Source organism: Leucoraja erinacea, chromosome 21, assembly GCF_028641065.1.
Source record: "Leucoraja erinacea ecotype New England chromosome 21, Leri_hhj_1, whole genome shotgun sequence".
Lineage (NCBI taxonomy): Eukaryota > Metazoa > Chordata > Chondrichthyes > Rajiformes > Rajidae > Leucoraja > Leucoraja erinaceus.
The window spans coordinates 9612269-9637404 of NC_073397.1; the positions used below are offsets into that span (position 1 = coordinate 9612269).

Here is a 25136-nt window from a genome sequence, read left to right on the forward strand (position 1 = left end):
CATCGGCAGCGGTGAGGCCTCTGTGGTAGCAGCATTGAGACCTCGGCTGCGGCGGTGAGACCTTTCGGTGATGGTGCCTCGGCAGCGGCAATGCCTCGCAGGTCGATCCGTGATCGGCCGTCGATGAGAACATGGAGGGACTGCCGTGGTGGGGGGGGGGGGAAACAATGGACAATGGGGACCCGGCATGCGTCTTAAATTGAAACTGTGGGGGTGGGAGGTGAGGGGGTGACAAAAGTTTGGAGGTAATCCTGTGATCATTTACACACATATGTGCTCTATGCGTACTTTGGAAACTCCAGAAATTGCCTGTTCAACTTTACAAATGTATTCTAATAGTCCCATTATTTAGGAAAAAATGTAATTACATAATTTGAGAATACTTAGCGCCAAAATTCTTCAGCCAAAATTCATGTATTTGAATTTAAGAAAAAATTTCAGTGAATGGTATTTTGTATTGGACCATAGTGCTATAGTCTTGGGCTTTGGTGCCTGTGAAGCAAAGAATGTCACTGTGCGGAGCTGACTCTGGATATTTCACATGTGACAATAAATTTGTATTCCTAATGACCTATAGGTACATAATATCCTTTGATTAAAGCATTGACCATTGAAAATGTAGACACAAGGAACTGCAGATGCTGGTTTACGAAAAAGCCACAAAGTGCTGGAGTATCTCAGCGGGTCAGGTAGCATTTCTGGAGAACATGGACAGGCAACATTTTGGGTCAGAACCCATCTTCAGACTGACTGTAGTCAGGGGGAGAAAGCTGGTAGAGAAGTGGGGGGTGTGAAAAATCCTGGCAAGTGATGGGTGGATAGATACAAAGTGCTGAGTAACTGAGGTCAGGCAAACACCTCCGGAGAAAAAGAGTAAATTACATTTGCGTCGGGCTTCAGACTGAAGAAGGGTCCCGTCCCGAAACGTCATGCATCCTTTTTCTTCGGAGATGCTGACTGACCCACTGAGTTAGTCCAGCACTTTGCGTCTTAAATTGAAAGTGTATTAAGTGTTGGAATACATTCAATAGTCCAAAATACCTGCTCATCAGCACCACCCTAGTCCTGAGCATGCCAGATAAATAGAGCTTTAGTGTATGTCTATTGAACTTGAGCAAAGTTTGCAGAATCCATGGCAACTGTCTATTGCACCTGTAATCCTGTGATCATTTACACACATGTGCTCTATGCTGTAAAAAGAAAAACACTGATTGATTGGAAACTCCAAGAAATTGCCTTTGAAATTGTACAAATGTATTCTAATAATAACATCCCATTATTTAGGAAAAAATGTAATTACATAATTTGGAGAATATCTTAGTTCGCCAAAATTCATGTCAGTAATTACCAATCTTCTGAATTTCTTCATTAACTATTTGAATTTAATTGTTATCAGTTAGTACATTGTTTCTTTGGTGAGAACGTTGGAGTAAGTATGATTGCTGGAAATACTATTTGACTTTCTGCTAATTGCACGAGTCTTGGGCTTTGGTTGCCTGTGAAGGCAGTAGGAGCTGAGGGTGGAAAAGAAATTTTGTCTGAAGTTTGCAGAGACCAAGTTGTACAGGATAGGGTTGATGGCTGAGCTGACATAGAAGAGGATGTTTGTCACCATGTAGAAGTAATGATAGAAATCATAGAGAAATCTGGAAGAAGTAGTCATAGCAGTTAAGATAACAAAAATACAGCAAAACTAATAATACATTTATTAAGAATGCATTGACCAGTATTTTATGAGTGCAACAGCATTCTTTGAAAGACATTTTTTTAGAAAGACAGTTCATCTGAAATTGTGTTATCCATAACTTTTTAATTCCACACTATGTAATTGCATGAAATCTTATTGAAGATAGATATACTGTATATTAAAATTTTTGAGACTAGTGACTCCCTTCTTTCGGCTTAACTTCTAAGTAACCACAAATAAATTATTAAATGGTAATCTACTATCAACTTTCTTTCTGAACGATACAAAATAAGACAGGATTCAATTAATGCCTCATTGACCCAGAAGGGTTATGTGATTGAAGTTTGTCATTTGTTATGCATGATAAAGCCACATGATAATAACTTATGACCATTGACTTCCAATTCTGAAATTCTATTCCACTGATATCACTGAAGCTGAATTTTGTAAATAATGTACATGTGCTATTTTATCAAGTGTTTAAGAGGACAAATTTAATTTCATGGTGCTTGTAATGCTCCTTCAGTTATCAATTCTCATTTGATTCTTTTTTTTACGTTTTATACCATAATTCCTTTTCCCTCAAGTATTTACCAAACTATTTTTTAATAGAATTATTTCATGCACAAAAACTACATGTTAATTATCCTAAATGCTGCCAGGGAAGATTATATTTTTAAATCTTCATAAGGTATTAATTACCGAGTATAATTACAAAATGGAAACTGTTCAGGTCTAAGGCCCAGCAGAAGCCTAGTACTCATACTCATCTTTCAGTTTGACAACCCGTGTTTATGCTAAATAATCTGCAATGAGAAACATTGTTAATAGCTTTTAGTATATAAGTGCAGTCTTTGAATTTATCTCAATCTTTTCCCCACTGAAAAGTAAATTTGTCATAATTTAAGGTGGTGGATAATTGGCATTGCTGGATAAATTGAGACCAATTCCAGCTCAGCATTAACCATCATGGTAGATGCATAATATCATGCAAAAAGTTTTCTTCACTATCCATTTAATTCGCCAATTTCTTGGGGTCTAGGAGGACTTGTTTCCACTCCGATTCCGATTGCATTCCAGTTCTTAGTGCCATCACACAAGCTCTTACATCACATTGACCATGCACAGACTGATTCTGAGGAATCAGCGGCAAAATGAAATTACTTCAAGGACATTTTGAGAACATCCTTGAACCTTTTCCTCTGCTTGTTTAGTAATTTCTTCCATGACAGAGCTTAGGATGTGTATCTTTCAGGCATGTGAACGATGTGGCCTGCACAACAGAGGCAACTAAGAGTAATTAGGCCTCAACGCTGACCTGAGAGAGGAGAGTAACTTTGGATGCTGGCTTGAGAGAGGACAGTAACATTGGTTCTGTTATATTTTCAGTGGATTTGGAAGATACTGAGCAGGATCACAGCTGCTTGTGATCTTCAGACACATCCTGTTTCACAGCACCCAGGCTGTGCTATCCATTAGATGAAAACAATAGTAATTTTAAAAAGTAAGCTTTTTGTTTATTTGTCCTCTTCCATATTAATTTCAGAAAATCCCAAAACATTTTACAGTCAATAAATTATTTGCAAAGATGAGTTAAAAGGACATTTGGACAGTTACATGGCTAGGAAAGGTTTAGAAGGATATGGGCCAAATTCAGGCAAATGAAACTAGCTTAAAGGGATATCTTGGTCAGCATGGATTAGTTGGGCTGAAGGGGCTGTTTTCAATGACTTTATGAGTTGTTGTAATTTGAAAAAACCAGTAACCACTTTGCACACAGAAAGCTTTAACAGCCGGCATGGTGAGAATGTCCATGTCATCAGTGCCTTACTAATGCTGGCTGAGCAATTGGTAATAGGAAAAATAGCACAAATAACTCTCCTGTTCTTAGAAATAATGGTGAAAAGAATAAACTGCTGCAGTGAAGATAGACACAAAATGCTGGAGTAACTCAGTGGGACAGGCAGCATCTCTGAATAAAAGACAGAATTGTCTAGATAGATAGGATAGATGGTTGAGAGACGAAATGTCGAGACACGAAACATCACCCATTCCTTCTCTCCAGAGATGCTGCCTGTGTCGCCGAGTTACTCCAGCATTTTGTGTCTACCTTTGGTGTAAATCAGCATCTGCAGTTCTTTCCTACACAAACTGCTGCAGGGACTCAGCGGGCCAGACATGATCTGCGGAGGGAAATGGGCAGTTGATGTTTCGAGTCGAGACCCTTCATCTGGAGGGAATGAAGCATTCATGCTCGAGATTCCAGCATCTACAGTCGCTTGTGTGCACAACACAATGCCTTGTTTTCTACATAAATAACAAAGGTGGATCCTTCCTTATCAATGATGAATTAAAATTCCTAAATTCAAATCGAGAATGAACGAATTTAAGTCTTGTTTCCCTCCATAAACTCAGTGTACAGAACTGAAGGATTGGTATGTATGCAAGTTCTTATTGTTAATGTTACATCACCATATTCTTCTCATATTTTTGTTTTTTGTAGACAGTAAGCTTCCACAAAGAGCAAATAAAAAGCAACACATTACACTGAAATGCTACATAAATAGACAAGCTTGTTAATATTGATTGCTAACTCGTGGCCTGGAAGGGGTTGACTCCGCTGTTCTACTTAAGTTATAGTGCTGTTTGATTCAATTTAGTTTAGTTTATTGTCACATGTACGAGGGTACAGTGACAAACTCTGAAGATCTCTTACATCTAGATAAGGCTTTTGGTTTAATGCTTCATTCAAAAGGCAGCATGTCTTTTGGCAGTGGCACTCCCTCAGCACAGCAAGTGTCAGGAGTGTGACCTGAATCCACAACCATTTTACTTGGCACATTCATCTATAAACCAAGTAACAATCTGTACCGATCATATTAAAATACTCAAAAATACAATTGAAATGTTGGTCCTATTTTCTTTCATAAAATATTTTGTACATATTGTTATCAATTCGGAACATTAATCAGTTGGTGCTTACTCTGTCCAGTGATGTTTAGGCACATAGCAGAACATGAGACGTCGTATGTGATACGGAAGCCAACAGACCACAAAGGCAATGACCACGGCTCCTGAAGGACAAAACAAATAACTCTGAATGCTTATTCTTAATACTCGTAATCACCATGCTTAATCAATTAATTCTTACTAAGAAGATAAAGAAAATTGAGAAATAATGCTGTAATGAAAGATCCTTAAGAAATTAGACATTCTTCTGATCAACACATGAGCATGGGTTGTACTACTTGGACGACTTGTTAGACGTACAACTTTAACTTGAAACAACAACATGAAGTAGACAAGGATGGAAAGAGGATTGAATGAAACACCAATTCTGCCTGAGCCACTGAGTACTTGGAGTACTTTCTTGAGGCATAGATACATAGTCAAAACCCTTTTCCCAGGGTGGAAATATCCAACACTGGAAGGTACAGCTAAAAGGTGAGATGGGGAAAGTTTACTGGAGATGTGCAGTGTTGTTTTTTTACACAGAGTGGTGGGGGCCTAGAATACACTGCCAGGTGTGGTGGTGAACGCAGATATGATAATGGCTTTAAGAGGCTTTTAGATGGGCACAAGGAAAGAGCAGGGAATAGAGAGATATGGATCATGTGAGAGATGGGAAGATGTGGCCAGTAGTGGGATCCCTTTGGAGGTGGTTGGAGGTGGCGAGAATGTTGGAGGATTATATGCCATTATTATGTGGCAGGGGTCACAGTTTAAGAATAAGGGGTAGGCCATTTAGGACAGATGAGGAAAAACATTTTCACCCAGAGAGTTGTGAATCTGTGGAATTCTCTGCCACAGAAGGTAGTAGAGGCCAATTCACTAGATGTATTCAAGAGAGAATTAGATATAGCTCTTAGGGCTAATGGAATGAAGGGATATGTGGGGAAAGCAGGAACAGGGTACTGATTCTGGATGATCAGCCTTGATCATATTGAATGGCAGTGCTGGCTCAAAGGGCTGAATGACCTACTCCTGCTCCTATTTTAGTAATAATAATAATAATAATAATAATACATTTTATTTATGGGCGCCTTTCAAGAGTCTCAAGGACACCTTTTCTATATTTCAATGTTTCTATAAAGATTGTCCTGGCACCTTCTGGAGACACCCACCGAAACATGAATGATGGCTTTAAGATATGCAGACTGACATTTCAACCAAAGTATTATACAATGTTTCTACTAAAGTTTAATGAGATACTGCACGTTTGTTTGCTTTAATATTTTTTGTAGCATGTAAATGAGGACTGCCCTGGTGAACTCTATTGCTATATCAATTATCGTGTATTGTTAACATCACAATTCCCCTGGGGAACAGAGGGTTCACAAAAACTACAGGTTATTTGATGATGATACCTGTTCAAGGCAAGTGTAACGTTGAGGCTCTATAAGGCGCTGGTCAGGCCGCATTTGGAATATTGTAAGCAATTTTGGGCACCATATCTGAGGAAGGATGTGCTGACTGGAGAGGGTCCAGAGGAGATTTACAAGAATGATCCCAGGAATGTGTAGGTTAACCTATGATGAGCGTTTGTCGTCACTGGGCCTGTACTCGTTGGAGTTTAGGAAAATGAGGGGGGACCTCAATGAAACGTACAGAATAGTGAAAGGCTTGGATAGAGTGGATGTGGAGAGGATGTTTCCACTGGTGGCATAGTCTAGGACTAGAGGTCATAGCCTCAGAATTAAAGGACGTTCTTTTTGGAAGGAGATGAGGAGAAATTTCTTTAGTCAAAGGGTTGTGAATCTGTGGAATTCTTTGCCACAGAAGACTGTGGAGGCCAAGTCAATGGATATGTTTAAAGCAGAGATAGAATTTTGATTAGTACGGGTGTCAGAGGTTATTGGGAGAAGGCAGGAGAATGGGGTTAGGAGGGAGAGATAGATCATTCTTTTAGAGATAGATTTCTTCTCAGAATAAAGGGGAGGTAATTTAAGACTGAGGTGAGAAAAAATGTTTTCACCCAGAGAGTTGTGAATTTATGGAATTCCCTGCCACAGAGGGCAGTGGAGGCCAAATCACTGGATGGATTTAAGAGAGAGTTAGATAGAGCTCTAGGGGCTAGTGGAGTCAAGGGATATGGGGAGAAGGCAGGCACGGGTTATTGATACGGGACGATCAGCCATGATCACAATGAATGGCGGTGCTGGCTCGAAGGGCCTAATGGCCTCCTATTTTCTATGTTTTCTTTTCTATGTTTCTATCAGCCATGATTTAATGGCAAAGAAGACTTGATGGGCCGAATGGCCTAATTCTACTCCAATTCCTTATGACCTTATGACCTTATGACAGCTGTCCTCAGGATGAGAAAAGCAGGGATAGAGAGGTTGACAGATTAGATCTGACAGAAAGAATAGGGATAGAGTTGTACCAGCATGTGAGGCAAAGCTGAGTTGTTGGGAAGAACATTTGGAGAGGTCTAGTACTCTAGTCTTTAGAAGTTGTCAGGATGAGTTGGGCTGATTTGGAAAATAAGGAATGTTGGATTGTGATACAGTGTGGAAACAGGCCCTTCGGCCCAACTTACCCACGCTGACCAACATGTCCCATCTACACTAGTCCCATCTGCCTGCGTTTGGCCCATATCCCTCTAAACCTGTCCTATCCATGTATCTGTTTAAATTTTTCTTTAACGTTGCGATAGTACCTGCCTCAACTACCTCCTCCGGTAGCACTTCCCATACACTCACCACCCTTTGTCAAAAAGGTTACCTCTCACCAGGTTCCTGTTAAATCTTTCCCCCTTCACCTTAAACCTATGTCCTCTGGTTCTTGATTCCCCAGCTCTGAGCAAGATACTCTGTGCATCTACCCCACCTATTCCTCTCCTAGAGTGAAGAACAGGTGGGATCACACTGTGCAGGGTCAGACCAGGAAATGAAGCACAGTGGGCTTGATTGGTCAAGCCGTTCCAATAGAACAAACATCAAAAAAGGAACACAAGAATGCAGATGCTTGAGCACAAAACGCAAAACACAAAGTTTACACAGTAACTCAGTAGGTCAGGGAAAATTTGTGCAGGGAATGGAAAGGGTGAAGTTTCGGATCGGGACCCTTCTTCAGTATGGAGTAGTAGGGGCAAGAAAGCTGGAAAAGAGATGGGGTCGGGACTAAGCCTGGTAAGTGACCAGGAAAGGCAGATTCTAGTCCCATGCTTCTGTGAGAGTATTTCTTTAGTTTTCCAGGAAATTTATATCTTAATAACTGTGTTTACTGTGTAGCAAATGGAAACATTAAAAAAAATGGAAATGTAAACTTCAGGAGCAAACTTGGCCAGTTTTTAGCTTGTGATTAGTAATTTTTAAAATACATATTAATCAGTTAGTTTCTCATGGACTTTTTATGTAAACTGCTGGTTTTTCTAATTGACCAATTTTAGTGAAATAGCGGGATTACTTAACAAACTGTAGTGATTTAATCAATTTAGATGATACAACAGTTTGACAAGGGTCAGATAATATTTAAACATTCTATGTTTGTGATTTATGAAAGGATATTACAAATTAAAATGGATCAATGTTTTCCAGGTACAGTAAGTAAAATCCATAGGCTATTCTCCATGATAACAAAATAGAGCTTAGATTTAACAGGACCGGCAGCATCTCTGGATAAAAGGAATGGGTGACGTTTTGGGTCGAGACCCCTCTTCAAACTTTCTAAATACATTAATCTGATTTACTAAATAATTTAGTACCAGTTCTGTGCTACTCTTTTAAAGAATAGATAATTACCACACCAAAGACATAACTGAGAAGAAGGGTCTTGATCCGAACCGCCACCCATTCCTTCTCTCCAAAGATGCTGCCTGACCTGCTGAGCTACTCCAGCATTTTGTGCTTTCCTTCGGTGTAAAACCCGCATCTACACATTAGCGCTTAGATTTATTATGTAACATAAACAGTAGATTGTTCATTCCCATATTGTCCGTTAAGTGATTTACCATGCAATTCAGTTACAATATCGTCAAATGCTGACTATTACTTAAAAGTGATATTATCTAAGATACAACAACAATTAATTACACTATACTGCTTCAATCAGAGTCAAATACTGCACTTCACTTCTGGTGTAGCAGATAAGACAACCAGTTAATGTTCCATTTTATTAGGAGAGGGGGGGAGACCGCTTTAGTTCTTAAAATCTGTTCATGATATTAAATAAATTCCTGAATTAATTTTGTTCTCAAATTAACAATTCATCATACTTTATTAATACATATTTCATCATTTCCATTATTTTAGTCATTGAACTCAGATACCTTTGAAGGAAGAGATGGAGGCACAAGAGACTGAGATACAATACGATACAATAGAACATTATTTATCCCAGGAGAGAATTTGGTCTGCCAACAGTCATAAAACACAACAAGATATGTGAAACATGAAATTAAATTGACGAGTGGCCCAGGATTGCGGGGGAGCCTGATACTGGACTTGATTGACTCTGAAGGAAGAAACGCCAATATCAGTGAATTTTGTGCACTAACCAATGCTCTAATGAAAGGTCATGGATTCGAAACATTAACTCTGTTCTCCCTGCAGAAATACTGCATTACCTCTTGAGTATTTCCAGCATTGTCTTTTTTTCATGACTCATTTGGTGTTTGGCCTTTACAATTTGCAACGTCACAGATGGTAAACATGTCACTGAAGATGAGGCAGGTGTTAGCTCATGTCGCTTACATTATTATGCTCGGTACTATTCCCTAAGATGTGACAGATCTTTTGTGAAACGATTGAAAGTTGGATTACAATACTGCAATCTCAGAGTATGTGTCTTTTTGTATGAAATATTAATCAGAAATTACACCAGTGGATATTTTTAAGGCCGAGATAGATCGATTCTTGATTAGTACAGGTGTCAGAGGTTATGGGGAGAAGACAGGGGTTCAGAGGAAACGATAGGTCAGACACAATTGAATGGCGGAGTAGATGATGGGCTGAATGGCCTAATTCTACTCCCATTCCTTATGACCTACCTTTTAGATCAATGTGAGAAGTCCAAATCCAAAGAAGAGGAGTGGTATTACCTTAGTGCCCTGGGCAACATTTATTCCTCTACCATCACTGATTACCTGGCTCATCTCAATCATGTTTTTAAACTGTATGTGTAGATTAGCTGCTTAATTTTCTGCATTTCATCTACATGTCAAATGTTAAGGCATAGGGTCATAGTGCTACACAATGCAGAGCAGGCCCTTCGGCCCAACTCATCCATGCCAACCGAGTTGCCTGAATGAGTTAGTCTCACTTGCCTCTGACTTGCCCGATGGTCCAACAGCATTTCTGTGAAATTGTTATCCTTCAGTTCCTTTTTAAATCTTTCTCCTCTCATCTTAAACCACTGCCTTCCCTACCATGGGAAAAAGACTGTGGCTATTCACCTTGGCTGTGCCCCTCATGCTTTTATAAATCTCTATATGGTCATTCCCCAGAGTCCCTTTCCTGTTTAATGGCATCCTTCCTCTAGCAGATTGATGGAAATTGTACTTGGTTCTTCAAATGTGGCCTTACCAACGTCTTCGATAGTTGTAACCGCAATTGATACCTTGGGTGATGAAAGCAAGCAGAACAAATGCCTTTATCAACACCCCTGTTCAACTGTGTTGCCAATTTCAATGGACATTAACCAGAACCCCAGGCCTTTCTAATCTACAACACAATCCCCAGAGTTTTGCTGTTTTCAGTGTAAAGGGCCTGTCCCACTTGGGCGTCATTTGCGCGTCATGTGCGAAGATTTTGTGAATCCCAAAATCCAGGTGTGCCACGTGCGACCGCGCGTCACTGCCTATGTCACAACGCACAGTTCGCGCATCACGTGAGCGTCATGATGCGCGCGTCGTGCATTGTGACGCGTAAATGATGTCGCGTAAATGACACTGTTGCCACCGGCACAGCTACAATCACCACCATTACCACCACCACAGCTGCCACCGCCACCACCATTATCACCATTGACCATGAGGTCTGACCAATAACTCCGTCGATCCTCGCCACACACCCGGCCAACTCACCTGGATTGCAGGTCCAGTTCCTAACCGAGAGTCTGAAGAAGTGTCTAAGACCTGAGACGTCACCTATCCATGTTCTCCAGAGGTGCTGCCTGACCAGCAAAGTAACTCCAGCACTCTGTGTCCTTTTGTGTATTTACCAGCAACTGCAGTTGTTTGCCTCTACTATTTATCCAGTGATAATCCCTTACTTGATTACTGCGGACAATCGGCATAACGGACACCACCTTTCCCCCCTATGGTCCATTTCAATGAGGCTTTACTGTAATTCTTTGACCTTGCTGATCTGTAGAAGCATAGAAATGATTCAGTAATTGTCTGAATTAACATTCATTGTAAGCAGAGAATGAAGAAGGGTCTCAACCTGAAACGTCACCTATTCGATTTCTCCAGAGATGCCAATGGACCCGCTGAGTTACTCCAGTTTTTTGTGTCTATCTTCAGTTTAAACCGGCATCTGCAGTTCCTTCCTACACAAATCAAAATGTTAAACTCATTCCCCTTTCTTGTTGCTTAGAGAACTGCTCTGTATTTCTAACATTTCATTTGCACTATTGTTTTATATGAGGTAAGAGGGTCCAGTCCTCTTACTAATACCAAGGGCTGATTTGTATTGCAGGGAAGAACCTTTCCCATCCATTGCAGGCATCTTTAACTTGGTGGTCCACTCTGTCATAATGATTAGTTGTCTAGTGTGATTTGTCCCAATTTAAAAATTGACTAGGATGTAAAATGCTAATCCGTCTACTGTTTTTATTGATATTTTGAAATAAATTTATTGAACATGAAGTGATTTTGATTAGCCTGCAAACACCAGTGTGCACTGTATAATACCAGGTTCTTCCAGTTTTTTTGTCGTTGATTCATTGTAGAAGCTGCCTAATATTAGAATTAAATGCCGAATTAAAAATCCAAAGGGAAACTCAGGAGGGACATTTTTATTCGCCGAATATACGGAACTCACTATCTGAAACAGCAGGAGATGGTAATAATCTGGAAGTTGTTTAAGGTAAACCCGATAAAGAGACTTGCATGAAACAGAAATACACTATGGACCTTTTAGTCTGAATGGCATATATTTCAGCTGTAATAACTATGCAATTGAACCATGACAAAGAGATCTTCCATAATGGCGCAGCAACTCTATGCATTTTATCAGCACTCCTCGTGCAGCACAGATGTTTACTTCACAGCTGGTGGCTCATTAAAATGATTAGAATATCCCGCCAGCAGTAACGATCATGTTAATTAGTTAGCAGGAAGGCCCGACTTTATGAATTATTTGCATCAGCTTCTGTTCGCCCACAGTATTGAAAGCCGGCGCACACCTCTTAAAGGGGAGGTGCTTTGTTGCCATGAATTGGTGGGAAGGTTGTAAGAACATAATAAAAACAGAAATAGAAGGTCAATTTGTCACTTTGTCACAGTAAAGGTTTATGGATGTTCTCAAAGCCTCCTTGAAGAACTGCAATATCCCTACTAACTAGACTCTTTGAGATATGGATAGAAAAAGGTTTCGAGGGATATGGGCCAAACATGCTCAGGTGGGACTAGTGTGGATGGGGCATCTTGGACGATATGGACGTGTTGGGCCGACGAGCCTGTTTCCGTGCTGTATGACTCTATAACGATTGGAAGCGTAGGGAGTAGGGGAATCCACCAGTCTATACAATCCTATCTGATCTTTTACTTCAGTGCCGATGTCCTGCACTAACCCTATCTCCCTTGATTCATTTAATATTTAAAAGTCTATTGATCTCGTTCTCATTGTCATTGACAGAGGCTTCAACAGTCTCTTGGATAGACAAGTCAAACCTCCGACTGAAGAAATGTTTTCTCGCCTCTGTCCAAAATGACCAATCGTGTACTTTGAATATGAGATTGCTGGGTTCCACGTACCCCAGATGAGGAAAACATTTTCCCTGCAATTACCCATTAAAAATGTTGTATGTGTCAATGCGATTGCCTCTCATTCTTCAACCATATAGAGAGTATAGTTCTAGCCTTCTTGCTCTCTTCATGTGCAAGACAGTTGCATCTGAATTCATGGTAGCCTTGCTATTGTAAGTATATATTTCTCAGGTTGGGGACTCAGATAATGTTCCGGTGAATAGAGTCATAGTCACAGAGTGATACAGTGTGGAAACAGGCCCTTCGGCCCAACTTGCCCACACTGGCCAACATGTCCCAACAACACTAGTAGCTTGCCTACACCTGCCAGCATTTGGTCCATATCCCCCCCCGCAAACATGTCCTATCGTACACAGCAGTATGAATGTTGATTTCTCTAACTTCAAATGTCTCTTGCATACCCTTCTCCCCTCTCTCACACCCTCCCTGGCCATCCTACCAGTTCCACTGTTTGAATCCCTGTATCCCTCTTGTACACCGTCCTCAGCCAACAATGGACCATCCTGAGGTTATCTGTTGCCAGCCTGAGCTTGGTTATTTGGCTTTTCGGCGTCTTTGCCGTTCAGTATCTTGGCTTCTACTTGTTCACTTCGGCTTCTCGCCTTCGACGTCCCGTCCGCACGCGATATTGGACATGAACCCTTTTTCAAAATTATTATTTAATAATCTCTTTAATGGCACTTTACTGAGGCTTTCTGGACGTCCAAATACACTACATCAACTGCTTAATCTATATATATTCCATTGGTCATGATCTCAAACAATCTTCCAACCCTACATTTGCCAAATATGATTACCCTTTCATACATTCAGTCCTACTACTATTTTCTATGTGGCTTGTTTCAATTTCCTTAATAATAATAATATAATTCCTGCATTTACCACACTGTCAATAACTCCTTATTTTATTTTCCCACCCCTTCTAAAAAATGGGGTTGTATTTGCTAACTTCCAATCCATAAGAACCATTCTCGAATCTCTGGAATTTAAAAATATGACAATCACTGTTCTGACGAAAGGCCTCGTCCCAAAACGTCACTCATTCCTTCTCTCCAGAGATGCTGCCTGTCCCGCTGAATTACTCCAGCATTCTGTGTCTATCTTTGGTTTAAACTAACATCTGCTGTTCCTTCCTACACAATCATCGTGGAAGTTTGAAAGATGATTGATAGAGCCCCATAGCCACCCACTTTAAAATCCCAGAATGCAGGAAAATATAACTGGCTCACACAAGAATGGCATACGTGGCTCCATGTTGTTCCAATGCTCCACTGCATGTTGCAATGTACCTTAATGTATCTTTTAAAAGATACATTAAGTGGAAAAAGATGGAAAAATTGAAGAATGTGTAGTAACATGTTCCTTAATCAGAAATCTACTATCAGAAACTGTAACATTTGATCCAAACGGAAAGATTGCATGGACAATCTAAACGAAATTCACAAATACCACCAGAGACTTCAGGAAGAATTCGATGAATAAGATTACTTTTATTCCTGAATATTGCATTATGTGCTTGTATTTCAAAGTCATGGCATACACTAGTGATCAGCGCTCCTTTGTCCTTTGCCTCTTTCATTAATGCAATGCAACAATCACTTACAGTCTGATAGATGAAAGGACTCAACCTAGCGACTGTATATAAAACATCTTCAACTTTAATCTGCTTTATAATGAGATCAAGGGAGATTGTGAGAAAGCAAGTAATAGTATGACATAACTCCACTCTTCATCTGAATCGGGAATTCAAATAATTAGGGCAAATAGTTTCAGTATTCTGTAAAAGTATGAACATTGACAATACTTTTTCCCCAAACCACATGTATTCAAACAATCGAGAAAACAATCAAATTATCATGAGAGAATGTTACTGGCCCGTACACCACACTCAAGGGTTATTCCGTGTTACAGTAGAAGATTGGGAAGGAAAGAAAGAAGTTATCAGAAGAACCCTCTATGCCAGAACATCACAGGGTTGCAACATACAGGGAGTGGAAAATAACGCGAGGGCAGCACTGTGGCGCAGCTGGTAGAGCTCCTGCCTCACAGCGCCAGAGACCAAAGTTCAATCCTGACCTTAGAAGCTGTCTGTGTGGAGTTTGCACATTCTCCCTGTGATGCTGGCATTTCTTCTCGGTCCTTCAATTTCATCCCCCATCCCAAACATTTAGGAGTTTGTAAGTTAATCGATCTCTGCAAATTTCCCCTGGTGTGAACTGCTGAGCCAGCCATGGTCAGCGTGGATTTGATGGGCTGACGGGCCTCTTTCCGAAATGTATCTTTTACCGGGTCGCCTGGGTGAGGGTGTCTGATGTTGAAAGACCCGAAACACCCAATGACCCCAGGTTACATCACTGATGATGTGTTCAGGAGCATCCATCGATGTATTTGTATCAATCACCCAATCAATCAAAATTAATCCTTTTGATCTACAGGATCAAAGGTCGGGGGAAGAGATATAGAAATTCAGAGATTTCAGGAAGAATTCCATAAGATCAGTGCAGGATGACAATTCGGAGAATGCCCATGCCCATGGTATTGTGTTATACAGCTACATCTTATTCATGCTTCAATAACGGTAGGACTGTTCTAATTTTCCAAATTTTATACATCAAAACTACCTTCCTTCATTTTGAAGATCGACACAATGCGCTGGAGTAACTCAACAGGTCAGGCAGCATCTTTGGAGAAAATGGAAGGGTGACGTTTTGGGTCAGGATCTTTCTTCGGACTGAAAGTAGGGGGTGGGTGGGAAGGTGAAGAGCTGAAGGCGAGCAGCTGAAGGAGCAGCTCTACGATTATCAGAGGCAGGCATTTGGAACTGGTCGAGAGCAATGTCTCAAGGAAATATATTTAGTCTGAAGAGGTGTCATCCATCCTTTTTAACCAGAGATGCTGCCTGACCTGCTGAGTTACTCCAGTACTTTGTGTCTATCTTTGATATAAACCAGCATCTGCAGTTCCTATCAACACATTCCTCCATTTTGAAATTGATAAACATGCAGAGAGATGCTGACTTCATCAGCCATATCTGAATCGTGTTGAGTCAATAGACCAAAGTCATGCAGTAACAGCCCCTTCAGCCTGATCATCCATGCTGACCTTGATGCTGATCTATGCCTACATAACTTGCCTACAACAGGCTGACATTCCTCAACTCCTTTCCTATCCAAGTACTTGTTCCAATGCCTTTTTAAACATTGCCATTGTATCTGCCTCCACCATTCCCTTGGCAGCACATTTCAGATTTTCACCATCCACTAAGTGAAAACTCTACCCCTCTCACCTTAAACCTGCACTCTTCAGTTCTCGACTCTCCTGCCCTGGGACAGAAATTCCAGCTATCTAATAGATCAAAGAATTTTTTAAACCTCTGTAAGGTCACCCCTCATCTTCCTATATTCCTTGGAGAATAAACCCTGCTGATGAAATCTTTCCTTAGAACTCCAACCTCCTCCCCTCCATTCCAGGCAACATCCTGGTGAATCACTTCTGCACTCTGTCTATTGCTGTTACATCCTCCCTGTAGTGTGGTGACCAGAACTGTACACAATAATTGCAGCCTCGCCAATGTTCTGTGTCACTGCAACGTGACATCACAAAGCTTATGCTCAATGACTTTTAGCCCATGAAAGCAACCATACCAAATTGCTTTTCTCTACCCTAGCCACCTGTGATGTCACTTTCAAAGCGCTATGGACCTGCTCACCAACACTCCTAAGACCTGTTCTATTTATTCTCTGTTCTAACTGAATTTGACTTGCTGAAGTGCATTATGCTTGTCTATGTTAAATTCCATCTGCCACTGCTCCATCCAACTTTCCAGTTAAGCTACATCTGCTGTATCCTTAGACATCCTTCTTCACTAATTACAATTCCACAAATATCTATGTTGTCTATTCGTACCACCTACATTCTCATCCAAGTCTTTTATACTATACGGTACGATAGAACTTTATTTATCCCAGGAGGGAAATTGATCTGTCAACCATCATAAAAACACAAAATACATGAAACATGAAATTGAAGTAACATGTGGAAACGATTGGGGATGTGCAAAGATTGTGGAAAGGGGGCGGAGGGGGGGAGTAATTCTCAGTCTCAGTCTACCCCATGACAGAAGGGGGAGGAGTTGTACAGTTGAATAACCACAGGGAAGAAGGATCTCCTGTGGCGTTCCGTTCTGCATCTTGGTGGAACCAGTCTGTTCCTGAAGGTACTCCTCAGGTTGACCAGTGTGTCATGGAGGGGGTGAGCTGTATTGTCCAGGATGCTCTGCAATTTGAAGAGCATCCTTCCCTCCAAGACCACCTCCCATGAATCCAACTCAGGACAGAGCCAGCCTTCCTGATGAGTTTGTTATATATCACAAACAACAAAGATCCCAGCATTGATCCTTGTGAGACACCACTGGTTATAGACTGCTAGTTAGAAAAACACCCATCCACCATGACCCTTAGCTTCCTATCACCAAGCCAATCTTAGAAAATAGGTGCAGGAGGAGGCCATTCGGCCCTTCGAGCCAGCACCGCTTGCATCCAAGTTGCCAACATGTCTCAGATCTGAGATAGACACAAAGTGCTGGAGTAACTCAGCGGGTTAGACAGCATCTCTGGAAAAAATGGAAGGGTAACATTTCACATCGGGATCCTTGTTCCGCCTCGGATCTGTTATGCTTTAGCCTTCGGGACTGGTCTATCATGCAGGAGGTTTCCAATTGATTGCTAACAAAGGAATCACCTATTCTGAACTGAATCTTTGACTTAAAAGTTTAACTCTGTTTCTCTTCCTACGATGCTGCCTGACCTGTGGTGTGTTTCCAGTCATTTCTATATTCTTAACGAACCTTGGATTGTTTTAATTTGTTACATTAATTTTCAATAAGCCATGGCTGATAAAGAAACATTTGGAATGTTAAACCTGAGGTTATGAATTAATTGAAAACAAAGCTAAAAGTCGAGGCCTGTAATGACAAGACCACAGCAAATAAACGATGCTACAGATGGGACATTAGCTCTCATGGCTAAACAGAAACTGCCCTTCCCCAGCAGTGCTGGACAATGTAGTGCTGGGCATACGTCTTGGGCCGTTGTGCTCCATGTACTGAGGGAGGTCCCACTGGGCTCTCAGTGATGGGGCTCCAGGATTCTGATCCGTTGTCCCGACAGCGATGTCAATGGGGAAATAACACCTACTCTGTTATAGCGGACAATCGGCAATAACGGAGACCGTTCTTCCCCCACCTCCCCCACAACCAATACATTATAATGAGGGTTTACTCTATCGCCAAATATTAATAATAGCAGTATTGGTAATCTCTATCCAAACTGTATTGTATCGGGATGTTTTAAATGTTGTTCACTACATTTGCAGAGTAAGTATTTCATGGTAATTTTGCTCTTGATGGTCAGGAAATTTCATCCGGTGTTCATTCAATCAGAATGTCACAATCTTGGCAGATGGAGTATGGAAACCCACCCACACAGTGTGGCTGTGATTTAGTGGAACTTGTTTCTACTGACATTCCACTGCAAATGCACAATATATTGAATAACTTCTTGCGAAAACTGCTTGTGTCAATGGTTGAGCAGCTCACAGCTCAGGCTCCCTAGAGAAAAGCTGTTCACGTACTGTCACAGGGCTATGATGGAATGAAGGCTTGCTTCAAAGGCACAAAATAGTGACCAGTGAAGGGATCATACATACTGAGAACTTTGACTCCATGACGAAGGGATTGGATCCGGCTTGGCTCCACCACAATGCTCAGTGTGTTTTGCTGGCCCTCGACGATGCACACCCCGCTCTCTGGAGCCGCATGCTTTAAGATTGCTATCAGCTGGTTGGCGATGATGGTGTTGAAGACTGAGATCATTACCATGGGGATGACAAAGGAGAGGAATGCGTTTACCTACAAAGTGAGATAAGTAGAAACAATTATACAATAGAAGCATCAATGATCCAACAACATGGAATACCATGCACTTTTTGACGTTTCACCGGGATTGTTTCCAGTGTTGTCCTTTGACATCGCAGTGATAGTTGCAGGGATCGCAGAGGGGAACATCATTTGCCTTTGTGCACTTCGTTACCAACTGCCTACCTTTGGAAAGATGTCCACCCTCTCGACCTCAAATGGCCATGTTGTTCCCTACTTATAACAAGCTGTAGGAGGGAGGGATATAACTGAATTGATCTTTAGGACCCAGGTTACCAACCCCTTGGGCTTCACCTTCCCATTTGGGGTTTTATATGCTCTTCTGGGTGCAGGTAGTTTCGTGGTAGCACTAACACACGACAAATGCCTGCAGTTTAATAAATTCCAGCCCCATTCTTTGAAGGCTCATTAATATCCACTGGGAACTGAAATAGCCTAACAATGATCAACAGTTGACTGAAAATAACTTTTATATCTTGATGTTGGGAAGGAAATTAACAGCTCATGACTATCAAATAGCCATCAAATTTCCTTGCACTACCGTAGTTTTATATGAGAATTTTGCCCGAAACTTCTGAAACCCATAGCACTGTTGACAATAGCGCTATGTTTAAAGCCCATAGCGCTGTGGCCGGTAACGCATATGTTTAGATTCCCAAATGCTAACCTGACAGCGCTTTGTTTAAACCTTTGTGTGCCAAACTGGCAGCGCTGTTTGTATTACTTTGCGCGCCAAGTCTATAGTGCTGTGTGTATTACTTTGAGCGCCAAGGCTGTAGCTCTGTGTATTGCTTTACGTGCCAGTCTGCGGCTGATAGTGCTTAGTTCCCAAAGAGAGGGGAGGCTTGCTCGAATGCAGTCCCCTGCCATTGGTTATAGTTTGAATCTAGGAGCAGCACTATTGGTCAGGACTTACCGGCGGTTATTTCAACGGCTGATTTCTTACCTGTATGAAGGCAAGCGCCAGGAAACCATGTTAGTTTATGTATGAGAAGGGTTCACCGACGGGTTGAGTCATGATCAGCGCTGCGGACGGAGGCAGAGAGAGAGAGTGGGAGAGGTGCGCTGCTGTAAACCGGACCCACCCATACCAAGACAAATATTGTTTTTGTTCTCCCTTGCCAATAAAACTGATTTGTATCTAAACAGATGAGTGAGCCTTATTCTGTTCTACTAGTCAGATCCTTGAACCTGTTCCCTTGTAACAATTGGCGTAGTCGGCAGGATCTGACGAATAGAATAGCAAATGTTTGGTAAAAAGAAATAGCAAACGAGATGGCGCTGGTGCAGGCCAAGCACCCTCGTAACAAGCTGCTGCCCTCAGTGCAGGGGAGCTCGCAGCAGGCTGTGCTGAAGGTGGGACCAAGAACCTCGAGTCTTGAAGCTCCTCTAATGCTTTTAACCGGTCATGAGGAAGAAGTTTATTGTTGTAAATTTCACTAGAATGGATCAACACTGGCATCTGCAGGATTTGTTTGACTCGTATTGTTTTGGAATGTATATGGTGACTTCGATAATTATGCTACATTGGAAGGTCACAGTGGAGCAGTGATGGAATTGCATTATAACACAGACGGCAGCATGCCTTTTCCAGCATTGACAGACAAAACTGTAGCAGTGTGGGACAGTGAAACAGGTGAAAGAATCAAGAGACTTAAAGGTCACACATCCTTTGTGAATTCATGTTATCCAGCCCGATGGTGACCATAATTTCAAAACATGTACCAATTACTGGCAGCAATGTTTAATGACACAAGCGATCAGATTATCTCTGGTGTTATTGATGACGGCATTAAGGCTTGTGACCGCCAACAAAAACAAGTTAATTTATACCATGCATGGTCATACAGACTCAGTGACTGGTTAGCCCCTGAATGGGGTAAATGAGAACATCACCAAACTCACTGACCACATCCAGGAAGCCGTCGAGAAGATTTGAAGGGTCGGAGAACAGTATCACGACTACAATCCCTCGGGAGAATGGTGTAAAACAGTGGTGCACTGGGGACTGACCATTGGGACAATCTTTTTGGCCATAATATTACGACATTGTATGTACGGATTGACATCATGACCGCGTGGACTTTATAGCCTGTGGGCCAGATGTAACGAGGTAGCGCCTGTGGGCCGGATGCGCCGTGTTAAAGCATGCCGGCCGGATGTGATGGTAACCAGTCCGTTGAAAGGGTGGAATGTAAAACGAGAATTTTGCCCGAACAGTCCATAGTGCTGTGGCCGGTAGCGCTATATTTAGATTCCCACATGTTAAGCCGACACTGCTCTGTTTAAACCATTGCGCGCCAAACCAGCAGCGCTTTGTGTATTGATTTGCGCGGCAAGTCTGTAGCGCTGTGTATTGCTTTAAGCGCCAGTCTGCGGCTGATAGCGCTTTGTCCCCAAAAGAAGGGGGGCTCGCTCAGATACAGTCACCTGCCATTGGTTATAGTTTGTATTTGGGAGAGCACTATTGGCCAGGACTTACCAGCGGTTATTTCAACAGCTGCTTTCCTACCTGTATAAAGGCAGGCGCCAGGAAGCCATAAGTTTGTTTATGAACGAGAGGGATTCACCAACGGGCTGAGTCGCAATCAGCACCGTGGACAGAGGCAGAGAGAGAGATAGAGGTGTGCTGCTGTAAACCGGACCCACCCATACCAAGACAAATATTGTTTTTGTTCTCCCTTGCCAATAAAACTGATTTGCAACTAAACAGATGAGTGAGACTTTTTCTGTTCCACTAGTCAGATCCTTGAACCTGTTCCCTAGTAACACTTAGCCATGAAGATTCTATTAACACCGGAAACAGCATATAATTATCCCAATGAATAGCAAAAGCATAGACAGGAACCAAGTACTGATTGTATCTAAGCTTTGTTCCTACTGCCGAGCTGATAATACACAATTACTTCCAATTTATTCTGTATTTCATCACTTGAATTAGTTAAATCTAAGGTTCAAGTTGGGAAAGAAACTCTTCAGCTGTTTCAGATATTGTTACTTTATAGATCATTCACTATGTGTTCTGTCTGAATGTTTAGAAATTTATGGGAATACTATTATTTGATAGATGTTCACTTGCTATGTTGAGAGAATTTGTGGCTTAGTGAAAGTGGTGACTACATAAAATAGTTAGAAAGTTAAATGTTCCTTTCATTATTTAAAATGTAGATAACCATAGTATTTCAACCACAGCAGCTTTTTAAAAGTTTCTATACATTGATCTTATGTGATAATAATAATTTTTAAAATAAGCTGATGGCGAGGACTAATTAAACCAATAGCAAGTAGTCCTCCTAAGCATCACTTCAGCAAAGTCCACTAAACAATGAATGTTTAAAAGAACTGCAAGAAAATAGTTGAAGAAATTACTATTTAATGGAGAACGTGACGGAATGTTTGTGGAATAAAATTTCTTCTGCAACCTAAATAACATTCATTAACTGAAGTGCGGTGAACAGTAACTCTGTCAAATGCTAGCAGCTAAGAGTGATATCATAGTTGGTAATATTGATCGTGCAGTGCAGAAACAGTTTTCAGAGCAAATTAGGATTAAAAATGTAGGCAATAGATAGAAATGTTTCCCATTGCTGATATGATTTCCTCAGGAAAAAAAAAAATACTAAGAATGGTATAAGGACCACGATGAAGCATCATTTTGGATTCTTCTCTCATGGTCTTCACAATACATACATCATTTGGCTCCAGAAATGCATCTCATTTGCTCTTACATCTAAATGAAACTGAAATATGCATTTATATGGTGCCTTCTCAGTCCATCTTAAAAGCACATAATGGCCTAATTTTGCACAACAGGCTCCTGCAAAAGGCAGTAAGAATTTGTGTGCACAATTAGTGTTTTTGTGAATTTAGTGTGTGAATTTTTATTATTGTCCAAGATCCTGGTAGTAATTCCTGGCTTTACATCCAACTGGGCCCAAATGTAACATATTATCTTAATCATTTTCTCAGTTCTGCATTGGAATGTAAACGTTGATTTTTGAACTGAAGTCTGTGGAGTTGGACTTGAACCAAAACCATCGGGCTTAAAGCTTAGCACACTACCAACTGAGCTGCAGATGGCATTTTGGATAATTAATCCTTCCTTGATCATTTACTTCACATTCAAGATTCTCGGCGTAAATTTAACTCCTTTATCTTGTTGAGATTAACATAGTAGTTGACTTAAAATGCCTGAGCCTAGTCTTCTGTCATCATTAGTACATATATTTAGGCTGCTGAGCTTCATTTGTACATTAAAATAGAGGCTTTAAAATGGCAATAAGATACTAAGGCAATTTTAATAGGCATGTGGAGAAGTCCTTCCTGGTAATAACCTGTTGAATATACTGCATATGAGCAGGATCATTTCCAAAGGCAAACAGAACTCTCCCTCAAGCACAATCCCAGGAGAGTCTGCTTGACTTTTTTTCTACATTTATCCTCAATGATCAGTGGGTCTTCCGTCACTTTGGTAAAAATACCTCATATGAAGGGGTATGGAATGATGGGGTGTAGCATGAATCAGACTTGGACAAGGTAGTGTTCTGGCGCTTAAATCTCGTCTAGGAACCAGAGGGATTTGAATAAATACTCCAGTTCAAATCCCAGTCATGGAATTTAAATTCAGATGATAAAATAAATATATTTTCTTAAACTAGGTTTAATGAAGATGGCCACATAACTCGGGTTGTCATAAAAACCCGCCTGGTTCACTATTGTCTTTCAGAGGAGGGAATGTGGTATCCTTTCAAGGTTTGGTCCATACGCGAGTCCAGAACCCAACCATTTGCTTAACTCTTAAAATCGCCATGCAGACCACCTCGTTCAGGGGTAATATGAGATGGGCAATAAAAGTCAACCTGTCTAATGACACCCACATTCTGAAAAATGAATATGTGACAAGAAAGGCCTATATCAGTAGAATTGTGTGTATCTGCAGAGCGATATTGGTTGCTCTCAATAATCTATTACAGACATGTACAACTAAACTATATTCCAGTGAATGTCTCCTTTGATCTGGGATCCTTCCAGGTTGGAACAAATGCTACTTCTCATAACAACAACATTCGCATTGGTTTTGAGTAGTCATTGACAGGAATGTCCTGTGGGACTTAGTGTACTTGTTTGCTTCTCCAAAGTTCAGAGTCACATAAATTAAACCCACCAGGACATATAATGATCAACTTGCTGCTACTGTTGGTGGACAAGATCATCGCGCAATGAATGTGCAGATGATTAGTGATTACGGTGACAAAATCATGACCTTTTCTTCCTGGGACTCAGCGGTTGTCATGTTGGCTTCATTATTCACTGGACAAGTCTTAAATTACCTTTCCGCTTATACCTTCCACAGTTCAAAGCATCAAAGAATGGCAGTTGTAATAGAGTTTGCCCACATACTTCATGTTGGTATTTTAACAAGGGAAGGAATATAGCAGCATTATGACAGTTTGTAATGAAGCCTGGAATAGTGAGTTGCTTGCTAGGAAACACATAATGTATATCATGGCCTGGCGTTTGGAAAAAACAGTAAAGAAAACAGACACTGATGGATGAGAATAAGAGTGGTAAGGATCAGGAAGTTACATATGTGTCATCCTAATTGCCAGTTGGTATAAGCTTGGCAGGCTGTGGAAATTGAAAATTGTCATTGAAAATAGTCTAACAGTAGAATAGAAGCTCTACCCTCCAGAAACTGAAGCAGTAGAGCACCAACTACTTAGCCTCAACTCGTGCAAATGATGATAGGATTGAGAATAATTAGTCTTGTCGTTATAGAGTCATATTACACGGAAACATGCTCCTAGGTCCAGTTTACCCATGTTGACCAAGATGCCACATCTACACTAGTCCACTTTGGTCCATATCCCTCTAAACCTTTACTGTCCATGTACCTGTCCAAACAATTATATTCAAACAACAGTTATATTCATGCAGCAGTTGTTTTTTTTTGCTCAAGGTTCCAGCAGTTTCTTGTGTCTCCATTAAAGAAGTCACCCTGGAGACACGAGGAACTGCAGATGCTGAAACACAAGGTGCTGGAGTAAGTCAACAGACCAGGCAGAATTTCTAGAGGTCAGCCTGATTGTGGGGTGGGAGATTGCAACCTTCATGTGGTCCGCCCTGTTTTGACTAATGCAATCAACCTGGCGTGCACAATCAAATATGATCAAATAGAACAAGTTGTCCTTCAACTTTAGGCTGTGCACGCCATACACAAGAAGAAGAAGCCTGATTGTAGTGGGGGTGGAGGGGCTGTAAAAGTGGGGGTGGGATAAAGCCTGACAAATGATAGGTGGAAGGTAGACAAAAATGCTGGAGAAACTCAGCGGGTGTGGCAGCATCTGTGGAGCAAAGGAAATAGGCAACGTTTCGGGCCAAAACCCTGATAGGTGGATATAGCTGAGGGGCATTTTGATTGGCAGATAGGTGGACAAAAGCAAGAAATGAAAAAGAGACAAAAGGGTGATAAAATGGACAAAAGCAGACAAAAAGGAGATGTGGAGACAAAAGAGTGTCAGATAATCAGAGGGGTGAAAGAGGAATAAAATTTAAAACCAAATGGAGGGGTATAGGTGAAA

At 41.2% G+C, this 25136-nt stretch overlaps 1 protein-coding gene and 1 pseudogene across 1 annotated transcript in view; one reads left to right on the forward strand and one right to left on the reverse strand.

Moving 5' to 3' along the window:
• Positions 1–658: 658 nt before the first annotated feature.
• The window catches only part of ntsr1 (neurotensin receptor 1 (high affinity)), a 35138-nt gene continuing 10660 nt past the window's right edge, over positions 659–25136 (reverse strand). The window contains exons 2-4 of the mRNA XM_055652090.1: positions 18327–18528; positions 4671–4761; positions 659–1646 (exon numbers count right to left, since the gene is read on the reverse strand). Of these exons, the coding sequence (XP_055508065.1) occupies positions 1397–1646; positions 4671–4761; positions 18327–18528 (543 nt within the window). The 3' untranslated portion in view covers positions 659–1396. The remainder of the gene's footprint in view (positions 1647–4670; positions 4762–18326; positions 18529–25136) is intronic.
• On the forward strand, positions 19724–24337 carry LOC129707232 (U5 small nuclear ribonucleoprotein 40 kDa protein-like; annotated as a pseudogene).